This window comes from Leuresthes tenuis, unplaced genomic scaffold (assembly GCF_036924035.1).
Source record: "Leuresthes tenuis unplaced genomic scaffold, fLeuTen1.0.hap1 SCAF_20, whole genome shotgun sequence".
Classification (NCBI taxonomy): domain Eukaryota; kingdom Metazoa; phylum Chordata; class Actinopteri; order Atheriniformes; family Atherinopsidae; genus Leuresthes; species Leuresthes tenuis.
Window position 1 is genome coordinate 20,884,736 of NW_027325374.1, and position 12,659 is coordinate 20,897,394.

Consider the following 12,659-nt stretch of genomic DNA (forward strand, 5'->3'; position numbering starts at 1 on the left):
ATCCTTTGTTACATGGCGGTGAATGAATCGAATCTGTGGCACAAAGCATGCAATACCACAGTAGATAAGTGGCGCTGTGCCCATTTCAACTATCGCTAATAAAGCCACTTCCTGTTGACGTCTTCACCACCAACAACAACAAAACTAAGGCATTCGAGAAAGATGGCGGACGAAGGGCAAGATGAAGCTACGTCCCTCTAGATTTGTGATGAGCGTGTTTATGGCACAAACGCGATACACAACGGCGCATTCTCCATCGCGTTGTTTGTTTCTTTTCTGACGGCGGCGACAACAACAGTAATATCGTCTCCTTCGACTTCCGGGTGACGATCGCGGGAAAAAATCTCGAGCAAGCGCAGAACGCTCGATCCGACCCACTGTCGTCTCCAGGCACGTTCACTGGGCAATTGGATCGAGTTATCCCGGGGTCTTAATTCGATCGCAAGTAACCCGATCTGATTCGATTTCTTGTCGAATTAAGCTTGTTACATGAGCTGAATAACTGGATCTTATTGTAATTTAGCCATTAATCCGATCCGATTGCCCGCATGTAACTGTCCTGACTGTCAAAGCTAATCTGAAGCCATCTGTCGAAAAGTTGAAGAAGGAATTAAAGACGTTTCTTTTAACTGATGTGAAGCAAATAAACCAGTTGACACCAGGTAGCGTACACAGGACGCTGCTTGTGGTTTTAATTCAGTGAAAGAAGTAGTTTTCATAGCCGGAAACAAATATTTACGACTTTAAAAAAAAAAGCAAAATCTTTTGGCACATTAGTAGAAGTTTTCTATTTTTCAGTTATTTTCCTGATTTAGATCTTTTATTGACCGACTATCTACAACATCAGTTCATACAGAAGCCCAGGCAGAAACTAGTAGCAGCTACTTCTTTACAAATTAGCCTGCCATCTATTCTTTTTCTGGTGAGTTGATTAAGCATTAATCATCATGGTGCATCTGGAAGCAAACAAAGAAATAGTGATTATATTTTCCAAAGTGCAACTTAGACACATTTTCTATACCCGCTCTGTTGGTTGGGCCGTGGGGGGGTGGAGCCTATCCCAGGGGTCATTGGGCGAGAGGCGGGGTTCACCCTGGACAGGTCACCAGTCCATCACAGGGCCACACAGAGACGAACGAGACAAACAACCACACACGATCACACTCACTCCTACGGACAATTTTAGAGACACCAATTAACCTGAGATGCATGTTTTTGGACGGTGGGAGGAAGCTGGAGTACCTGGAGAGAACCCTACACCTACACAAGTTGAACCTGGAACCCTCTCGCTGTGAGGCGATGATGCTAACCACCACACCGCCGTGCAGCCCAACTTAGACGCAATTTTTTCAATTTACTGCCGTTTCATTCATAAAATTCCAGCCTTTTGTTGCTTTATTCCCAGCGGGAATGGACTTCCACATAAAGACCTAAATACCCTTCCACAGACAAGCATTTATCTGCATCAGCTGAAGCAGTCTTTATGCTTTGCTTGGCTTTAGTCACACAGCACAGAACCAAGGATCTAATGAGTGTATACAGCCATGGGGCTTTATGAAACCTGTCTCTGTTGACTGAGAGAAAAGCAGCAACCAGATGGCAGTCAGAGAATGTTAAACTTCAGCAGTTCTTCCACCGGGGATATCAGCACAATAGTATAAATCTGCAGTTATTCATTGACCTGTGAAGACAGCTTCCAAAGACTTGGACCTGTGTTGCCGTTTGGTTGAAAAAAATGGTCGCTACTGTACAGAAACTGTCAAATCGAATCAATTCCTCTTTGGTCCTCGTCCGAGGAATTTCGTGCCCAAGAAAATTCATCAAAGAATATTTATGAGGAGAGAAGATATTGTGCTGTGAGAAAAAAAACAAAAACAAATTAATAAGGTAAAAAGAACCCCGAATCACATAAATCAGGAGGCAGGAACACAGTAATAAGACATTACTCGGTGGAATGATAGAGTAACAAGAACACAGGGCCAGGCTCAGTCACAAAGAGCTTCATTAAATAGTGATGACAGCTCCAAACACCACAGGGAGGCTGGCAAATTACTTTCAAGCTCGCTCGTTGACTGAATGATTGAATTAATTCCATTTGTTGATAAAGCTCTCTCTTCTGTTTTGGACAATATTCTCCATTGAACTCCACGGGGTGACATCACAGAGTCGCAAGGCAAAGAAAACAAGTCTTCATTAAAGCTTTAACTCACAGCTCCTTTCATTTCCTCCCCGGTAAATGAACGGTGAGCAGTAATGAGCCAAACTCTGGAGTGACTCACTGTCACTATGACTCAGAATGCTCTGGACCTGTTGTTACAGTAACCATAGAAACACAATGTCCCGCTGGAGTGCTTCTGACATTGCTGATCGTGCGAGGTCCCATTTTATATCTGCGACTGGGTTTATCAGCGGAAGGAAGGAAGCCTCTATCGCACACAAAGAGACACTGAGAAGTTGTTTCTGTGTTTGTTACATCATCGTAATTAGACATAATTAGACATGTAATTAAACGTGTAATAGTGGCTCTTAAATGGCTAAATGAGGTCTATGGACATTTGCAAACGTTTACCGTCCCTTTTCCAAATCTTAAAGTAGAAGACTAATTATGCTCTCATGTCGGTCTGTTAAAACTGAGACCGCAGTCAGAGAAGTGGTTAGCTTAGCTTAGCTTAGCCTAACAACTGGAAGCAGGAGAAAAAGTAGCTGGCCTCTCCAGGAAGCAGGCAGACCATTTCTTCCACACATACACAACCGGAAATGCAAAAAATTATTCACTAAACAGTTTTATGGTCAGAGAAGTGCGGCAAGTGGTTTCCTTCTGCTATGTATGCTAATCTGGCCTTAGTGCCAAGTCCATTGTGCCAAGAGTCCTAAAGTCTGCTAAATTCCACCAAACATTGTCCCGCCTTACGAGCAGATTGATAAAGTCTTTATATCTCGTTTATCTCAGTGTTAGCCCTGTGATGCGACCTGTCCAAGGTGTACCCCGTCTCCTGTCCCGTCTTAACTGGGCTAGGCTCCGCCCTCCTATGGATAATTAACGAATGACCCTTTGCTTCCCTTTTGCGCTCTGTGCTCACATACAGTTTAATTCTGTATCTCAACCTGGACAAAATTCCCAATAAACCTTGAATCCCTGCGTTTCTGCTGTCACACAACAAAACAAACCTGACACTGTGACAGAAAAGTAGCCCAGTAAGACGACACGATAAGCCGCAGTCGTGACCGAAGCGTTGCCAGGCTGCTGCTCTGCTCTCACCATTCTCCTGACTTCAGAACAGAAGCGTCATCTGATAAAACTACCCGGTGCATAAGTCAAAGACATCATCTGCGCAGGGATTTTGGCTCCATTCACCCAGAGAGTAAGTTAGAAGCAATAAAATCATTTTCTGTGAGAATTTAGTACTTTTGCTCTCATATTGTAACTACATTTAGCTTGCATCACTTCAATACTTTCGTCAGTCTTCCAGCTTTGTGTACATCTTTTCAGGGGGGCCTGTGTGTGTTGTACGGTGAGAGCATGGCAGCGTGTGTGTGTCAGAAGTTAACACGAGTCAACACACACTCTCTATATATTGCTTAAAAATATGTCAGAATGACATATTGTAGAGTTGTAAGTGCAATATTGTAATACTGTTAAACTGCGACATACTTGCTTCAGGTTATCATGCCATCAGAATCTCCTACCCGCCCAGGCCTAACACACAATGACAAACAAGACTTGTCAATTTGAGGAACCGATTGGTCTTCAGTAAGCATTAGCTAGCATCAGGAGCTTTTAGTGTACCAAACAAAACAAGGTTTTAATGTTTTATTGCTATGAGCTGAACGTTTACTTTTTAAGGACACACCTTGAATATTTCTTAATTTAACTGGAACAACAGCATGATGTGTCGGCCTGTGAGAAAGCGAAAGTTTAAATGGCTCATTATGGTCAGAACAATGGAGCTGCTTATGGTAAAAAGCCACAATGCCAAAGATAGCAGCTCCACTGTCAACTGTGCCAGCCACACAAAGGCTTATCTACGTGTTTCAGGCACATCAGTAAGACTTTATGATCTCTAACCTTTCCAAAGTGAAGCAGCAGAGCAAACTAATGAAGCAACGATGATAAAGAATGAAAAATCAAATGTTCCAGACTGAGGAAATACAGAAGTGGTTTCTTGTGACTTTTGGTTTCACCATCAGTCATTAAGCCATAATTCAGCTTCCAAGGTACTTCTCATTAACACTGGAGGAAACACTAGTTCCAACAAGAGAGGGGAATCTCGTCACTCCTAACATATTCTGTCTCAAAGTTTGAATCAATCATTATTTTTACACAAAATTAAATACATTTCTCTGCTATCTGTGAACCATTATCTGTCAGGGAACAGGGAAAACCGCCACGCCCCATCAAGGCAAATCAGTAAGCAGCCGAAGCTCTTTCCTCACTTCGACACAGTTGTTTTCTGCGTACTTTTCCCCAATTATTCTTCGACTGTTCAACTCAGAGCAGAGAACAGCACACAGGAAAGGGAAAGTTACATCTGAGGTTAGATCTGAACCCACAACACCACAAATATCCAGCTGCCGGCCCGCAGGTGTGTGTGAGCTCACATTAAGCTGCGGACAAACTGAGCGAGAAGTCACACCAAAGATCAGATAAGCGAGCTTAAAACCGCTCGGCCGATATGTTGCATCAGCCTTTCACAAAAGGAGCCCATGCTTCCAGCTGAGGGGCAGTGTAAAAAGCTAATTGCTTCAAGATGTACATGTACTCTCCTTGGTGTACGCTCTTCATCAGGGCTGCAACTCATCTGCTTCATTTTATTGCGCATGAAAAGTTCAAGCTTGTCCTTGGACTGGCCAAAAACACACGGAGATGCTGCTCTGCCTCCGCTGTCATAACATCAAATGCGTGACTCCCTCACTCCTTTGTGGAGGAGCTTAAGTATCTCGGGATCTTGTTCGTGAGAAAGCATAAGATGACAAGTCTGCAGGCGTTGTTATGGATCACTGGGATGAAGAGATCTGGGTCAGTCTGCGTTCCAACCCTCAGCTATGGTCATGAGATTTGGGTCGGAACTGAAAGACATGAGTGGAAATCAGTTTTTTCTGATCGGTGGCTGGACTCGGTCTCATAGAGATAAAAGAAGGTGCTCAGACATCCAGGTGACCTCCAAGTAGAGCCTCTGCTTTTTTTGTGTCAAAAGGAACCGGTTGTAGTGGTTTAGGCATCTGGTTAAGTTGCTGCTAAAATAACTTCCTTTCCCTGGCACATCAGTCTGGGAGAAGGCCCAGGAAATTAAGCAGAAGGAGATTGCCGTGCGATCCCTCAGAAGGAACTGGAAAGCGTTGTTGGGGAGAGGGACATCTGGAATACTCTTCTTTGCCTGTTGTCTCTGCAACCCAAACTCAAGTAAGTGGATGGATGAGCCCAGGCAATTTGTTCCAGCTTTTAGCTTTACAAACTTCAGAGAAGCAGGAAGCAATCTGGAACCAGCAAAAACTTGGTCTTTATACTTAGAGTTTGGGCTCTTATACGCCAAACAGAGGTCAGGAACCTGCAGCAGGGATAGGGCTCCCTGCTGGGTCGTCTCGTGTTGCCAACATCTGGACAAAAAAACACTCGAACACACCGCGAACACCACATCCAACTGCCAGCTACGATACAGCATCTACGCCTGTGCAAGAGGACATGACTTTGCAGCACGACACTTGGTAATCATCTATTTATTGTATCCAACAAGGGAACCCCGGAAGACCACATAGAGCTGCACGAAATGGGTGAAATGATGGATCGTTCTGCCCCGCTGAACAGCCAATCGGAATGATCTCTGATTTCAACATGAGCAAGAAGCGGAGAAGGTGCGTTACACACCGAAGAGACAGACTTTTTACACAATGATCAATAGAATCCCGTGGGCTGATCATCGGCTTGGCGTAGAGGGGCCTTTAAGCAAGGAGAGAACGACCACAAGACACGCAAAAAAAGCCTGTCACGGAAAAACAATGGACCAGAAAGAGATACAAAACGATTCCAGGCAAATGCTAATGAGAATCAACAACAAAGCTTTCATTTTCAACTTAGAAAGAGAGGACAGGGAGCCTTTTTGGCTTGTGTAGGCCCATTGTATTATAATCCTTCCAAGCAGAGGAGGATTGTACACGCTGACGAAAGAAAAAAAAACACCTACTAACAGCTTAAACAAATCTGGACTGATTGGAAAGGACAAGAACCAGACTGGGCCGGCCGGTGTGATGCTGAGGTCAGAGGTCGGGTGTTCGATCTCTCTTTGCCTCCTGTAAAACCCTGCAGCCCCGCCCGTCACCTCCATTTCCAAATTGACCCAAGAGGAGATGATGGAGGTTGTTTTGTCTACATCAGCACACGCCCGGAATGAGGTTGCACCGCTCTGCTGTCACTTTGTCACTAATCACGTCCCTCCATGTGCTCTGCCTTCTCCCACCCCGGGTGGAGATGTAGTAAAAATGGCAGCACTGGGTGCCATAGCTGAGATTGCCTGCCCATCCCCTCTCACTGATTATAACCAACTGTCAGAGCACTGGGTGGTGCCACCAACCTCTCCACTATCATCATCACAGGGATGAACATGCAACAAGTAAGAGTGGGAGAGCTGGTGTGACCTGCAGCAGTGTTGCTAAACTGAGTTATGGGATGAGGGTGGGAGGAGAGGGGTGAGGCAGGGCGGGGACAGTGGGGGTTTGACCACGAGGAGCATTCACGCGCACAGAGAGGAGACCTGAGCGCTTCTCTGGAATGTGAATGGAATGAGGAAGTTTGCAGCCGCCCAGCCAGCAGACTGTTAGGAATGTTTGAGTTAATTTGATAAGCACAGCACGGGAAAACTATTTATTAGAGCATCACTCAATGCCGTCTTTCACTTAAAGTGTTTGCATCTGGACCCCAGTTACAGCGCGCGCGAGCGCGCGTGTGTGGGAGTGTGTGCGAGAGGGACAGAGAGAGCAAGGCAGACAGGGAGTACAAATAAACGTCTTAAAGCGTGTTTTCATTCAAACAAAAGAATAGAAAGTTAATTTAACCAGTTGATTCTTTAAAAGTCCAAATGAATTTCTTACCTCCAGGACTTGTACATAACTTGAGGGGAACCATCCCTTGGCTCCATCCTTCTCTCCCTCCCACCAGCCTCCGGGCAGAGCCTGGACCACCTTAATAATGTCCCCGGCCTCGAAGCTCAGTCCCTGCTGATGCTGCTCCCCGCTGAACGGGTACAAACTTTTGCAGTACGATCCAGACATCGCCGGGGCAGAAGTTCCCACTCTCGAGAGTTGTCGCTGTTGGTGATGGACACTCTCCCGCGCGCTCCAGCGAAGAAAAAGAAAAAAGTTTCTAGCGGAGTGAAAGTGTGTTGCCTGAAGCTGCTGAAGAAATGAGTGAAACTGGTGAGAGGCTGGTGCACAGGTTCCTCTCCTCCTCCAACTGGCGCTGCTGCTGCTGTCAGTACGCCCCCAACTCACCGCTCCGCTCCTCCTGCCTGCCCGCACGCTCCGCCAGGTTCCTTCAGGCGGCGACGAAGCTAGACGAGGAAGAAAGTGGTCAAACGGAAGTTGTGTCCGCATGCCTTCAAAGTAAAAGCACTACAACCTTTATGTTACAGACCTAACCAACAAGGCGGTAATTATTGAAATATGCTTCTCCTTTTTTTTACATTAATGTCCCCCTCTGACAGTTGTCTGTTTTTCAAATCTTGTTATCATATTTTCTATGTTACAATATATATATAATGAGCAAAACCATCCATTAAAGAAAACTATTTTCAGTCTCAGAAAAGTGAGGTCAGACAAACTGACTACCTGCTTAGAAAACAATACTCTATAGAAGATTGGAGGAACTAATCCTAAAGAGCTGCAGGGTAGGGCTATACAGCTATTTTCCATTATGCTGTGGGGAACCTATGAAATGAAAAGCTGGCGCAAGCTATGAGGAGAAGTTAGATGTGGGCTCACAGGCACTCCCCAGGGCTGAGCGAGCAGATAGATGCCGGGACAGGGCTAAGATTGGCCCTTGCAGAAGCCCACCGCTACCTGGCAAACAGGGGACATCCCCACAACAGCTTTATTTTGTGACCAATTACTGACTTTCAGGGTTGGTCTCCTTTCTGTCAACACATGTTCTTGTTTTTACTGTCAAACTGCAGTAACTAAACCTTGCTGCAGCCGTACAGAGAGTAGTAGAGGATTAGAATATAGTGTACCGTAGGCTGGGGGACCCAGTTATATACACCCTGTGTAAAAATATACCCATGGGGCCCTTATCATGGTCATTTAACTAAGGTGATAATACACATAGGAGCAAGGATTTCTCTAGATGTCATGGCCAACCAGTTAATTCGACAGCAACATATGCTCAGTGAATCCAAGGCTCTTGGGGTCCTTGTTGCTCTGTAGTTCCTTGATAACAGCCAGCTTTGCCTGGCTGTATACACATTCTAACAGTACTTGGAAAAAAGGATTGATTTTTAACTAAACTATATGCTTTATTTCCAAATAGTCTAATTTTATTACTCTTTAATGAAATTCAGAGTTGAAATAGTCCTGTATTATGTTGATGAAGATTCTCAGTCATCCAGATCATGGTAATCCTAATAGCTTGAGTAAGGGCAACTGGACTTCTTGGATGCTGAAGACATTTCACCTCTCATCCGAAAGGCTTCTTCAGTTCTGAAGTAGATGGTGGGGAGTAACAGATTATAAACAGAGAGTGTCGTTACAGTCACAATGAGTCACTGAGCCCCCTGACCAATGTGCATGTCATTAGCGTCATTATCACCTCTGAATTGTCTGCCTGTCTGAAAGGCTGAGTTTTGGTCACAGGATCAAAGGTTCAATTCAATTTCAGTTTTATTTATATAGCGCCAAATTACAACGAATGTCATCTCAAGGCACTTAAGTAATTAAATTAATTGTAATCATAATCCAATGAAATCTAATTAATTGATCTCAAAATATTCCAATTCTTTCATATAGAGCCAATTCAAAAACAATTTCCTAGCTAAGGAAACCAACAGATTGCACTGAAACTTGTCTTCAGTCCAATCTCCCGTCCTGAGCGTGCCTGTGGCGACTGTGGAAAGGAACGACTCCCTTTTAACAGGAAGAAACCTCTGGCAGAACCAGACTCAGGAAGGGTGGCCATCCGCCTCCACCAGCTGGGGTTTGAGAAGACAGAAAAGAGGGGGGAAAAACACCTTAACACCATTCAAAGGATACCTGTTGGAACAGGGAAACAGGTTAATCACCATAATAATGTCACATGTACATAATATCATTTGAGTAGTCTAGTCTTGAAGTCACAAATGCATGAACTAGTTTTTCTGCATCAGTCTGAGACAGGATGTTCCTGATTTTAGCAATATTACGAAGGTGAAAGAAGGCAGTCCCAGAAACCTGTTTTTTATGTGCGTCAAGGTGTGAATGATTGTGGAACTCCCTGGGGAGGATAGACAATGCTGCACTGTAGGTGTTGGGAAGGTGATACCTGAGACCACCTCTTCTGTTCAAAGATGGTTTTTCCAGTTTGACATAGATGGTTTCCTTGACTCCTCTCTCAAACCATCTGTCATCTCTGTCCAGAATGTGGACATTACTGTGCTCAAAAGAGTGTCCCTTTTCCTTGAGATGTAAGTGCACTGCTGAGTCTTGACCTGAACAGGTGGCTCTCCTGTTGTGCCATGCGCTTGAGGAGCTGTTGTTTGGTCTCTCCTGTATAGAGGTTCACACACACTTCGCTACACTGAACTTGATGTTGCTGTCCACCAAGTTGATGTGCTCCGTGGAAGCCTCTACTTCTTGAGTTCTGATCTTGACCTGTCCTCTATTATCAATATTAGACCAATGTGACAGTTATTGTTCAAAGCCGATTTTAGAGCGCATGGCTCACTGAGATGTTCTTACAAATACATTTCTTATGGTGGCGTTTGGTTTCTACTTTACTTTGAAAGCTTTAAAAGGAAATAGTCAATTTGATTGTAGTATACTTGACTTTTCAAGTAGCCCTCCAACTGCTTTACTTTAAAGATGATAAAATTAATTTACTGATTACTTTTTATATTGATTTTTTCATGGGATAATGTGCTATTTTTTATCACTATATATTTTGTAGCTGTCTCGTCATCCATCTATTTAATGAACTACAGTTGTTACCTCCTTTTAACACATGCATTGTTTCACAGAATGTGGGAAGTCCATTATAGCAAAAGCCCAATAATGGTGATGATTGTGGTGATCATTAAGATTGTGCCGTAGTCTGGTTTAGAACAACAAAGCACAGGAGAACACTGATTAAAATTCAGTTATCAAAGCTGTGATTTATGGAGTTATTTTACTTTCATTTGAATTTAGAAGGCAGAGGTCAGTCAAAGATGGCCTCAATATGCACATGAATTTTGCCTCAAAAGACAAACATTTTCCTCCTGTAGTTCCTCATTTATACCGTAGCTGGGTAGCAACTCTGACACATCAGAGTTTATCCTCAGCCATCAGATGACGAGGCACGGTGAAACTTTGGGAACTTTTTCATTTCATGAACAATCAGTCGAACGCTGCTCTGCAAATTCTGCTCACACAATAAACCCATGCACACCCACCAACTTTTGGGGGTTTGTATCATGAATACCACAAAGTAAAATGATCAGCTTTCACTGAACAATGAGTCCACTTCCTGTAATGTGCTTTGAAACATCTTTGATCAGACCCTGCCTGTCTGTATGTCTTCCTAACAGCTAAGCGACCTCGTGTGTAAAGTGTCCCTTTAAATTCAAAACATGGAACCATCTGAATTGAGGCAAAACTTTGACCAATTATGATTTAAAAAAAACTCAGCCAGAAATACAAGGCTCTCTGCTACAGACTGCTGGTTACTGAGCAGAGGTGCGGGTTCAGTACACAGAGTGCAGTCATGCAATGAAATGGAACAGACTGATGACGGTGCATGACATTAATAATCTCCTGTGAATGCTGTGTGGGTTCGACTTGTCAAGCATGACCAAACTAAAGTCCTCAGATGCCCCAGGGGGTGAAATTTACGTTAATGGGCCCCAACAGACTCCCCATTACACCCGTCAGGTTCATCATTTTCCTAGACTTCCAAACACCAGGCAGCAACGGTGCTATTTTGAAGGAAAGTAACTGTCACTGTTGAATTATAAAGCATTCTTCAAACTGTTAAAAATGAAAGTGATTTCAATGCGAAAAGAAAAAAATTGGTGAAATCTTTTTGAACTAAAAGAATAATCTAAGAATCTTGTGAAAGTCTAATGATGTGGACAGAAATATGATCCATTTAACCTGACAATGTGGGACTCCTGGGGCCTCTTTGCCCTGTTAATAATCCAGCTTTGATGTCTCAACATTCTGGTGGTTTCATTGCCTCATTATGTCAAGTTGCTTTTGGCTGCCTGATGCTTTCATTTTGTCTTCTGTACAGACAAACAACTCAATGACTTTGGCTCTTGAGCTGCAGGTCTGATAAATAAAGCAGCCATGAACATGAAGAAAAAAAAGCCAGAACATAAAACAAAAGACACTCTGACATTCTGAATTTTGCTTTAACACACCTATGGGACCCTAAAATATTTTGAGAGAATGTTCAGCGGATTGTATAATATTGAGTCAAACTGTTTAAAGAACATCTGGAGTAAATCCAAAGCGAGAATTTGAATTAAGAACATTATGCTTACAGTTGTGCACGGGGGCGGCAGCGTAATGATGCGGCACGGCACGCTGCGTCGGGTTGGCTATAAATGAGGGAAACATGAACTCCTGTTTTCTGAACACTGCTATTTCCAGGTATCAGAAGTGTTTGGAGGGTTCTGCTGCTGCTGCTGCTGACGCAAAACTGGACATGAGATGCAGTGGGTTATTGCTTCTCACACTGGTGATTTAGATAGGAGACAACCTTTTGCTTCAATATGTTTTATCATTTTTAAAAGTCTTACAATCCTTAGATTTCATTTGTTTGGTGTTAAATTTAGCTTATTCCTTCCGTCCCTTCATTTTCTCCCTCGGGTCGGGTCACGGAGGCATCAGGAGGGAAACCCAGACATCCCTCTCCCCAGCCAAACCAAACCCTGGCTCCTCCTGGGGAATCCGATGCTTTCCCAGGCCACAAGGAACATCTATTCCATACAGGGTGTTCTGGATTTGCCCTTTGCTCCTTTCAGTTGGACGTGCGACCTGGAGGCAACCTAATCAGATATCACCTCAGCTGACTGATTTAGATGCGGGGAGGCATCGCTCTACTCCGAGCTCCCCCCGGAAATACGCGCTCAATTTGTGTCACAGTTTATGTTTTTCTTTCACAGTTTATGTTTTTCTGTCACAGTTTATGTTTTTCTGTCACAGTTTATGTTTTGATTGCTGTTGTGTTCAGGGTTTGTCGCAGTTTATGTTGTGATAATTATGTTTTCAGGTTCTTTGTCATGTTTTTAGATTCTGTTCTTGTCATGTTTCTCCCCTGTCATCAGCTTCACTCACGTCACCTGTTTCCTTATCATCAGCTGCATGCATTCACTAATCACACCTCCACAGCATTTAGTCTCCTGGTTTCCTTTCATTCATTGCAGAATCCTCACTACCCTCCATGCCACTGCCACTGAAAGATAAGTTTGGTTTCCTGCCTCATAGCCTCAATTTGC

The 12,659-nt window shown here is 43.8% G+C and overlaps 1 protein-coding gene across 1 annotated transcript in view; it reads right to left on the reverse strand.

The window, feature by feature from the left end:
* The window catches only part of gas7b (growth arrest-specific 7b), a 60,076-nt gene extending 52,570 nt beyond the window's left edge, over window positions 1–7,506 (reverse strand). Inside the window, exon 1 of the mRNA XM_072373505.1 lies at window positions 7,084–7,506. Within this exon, the coding sequence (XP_072229606.1) occupies window positions 7,084–7,263 (180 nt within the window). The 5' untranslated portion in view covers window positions 7,264–7,506. The remainder of the gene's footprint in view (window positions 1–7,083) is intronic.
* Between the last annotated feature and the right edge of the window lie 5,153 nt (window positions 7,507–12,659).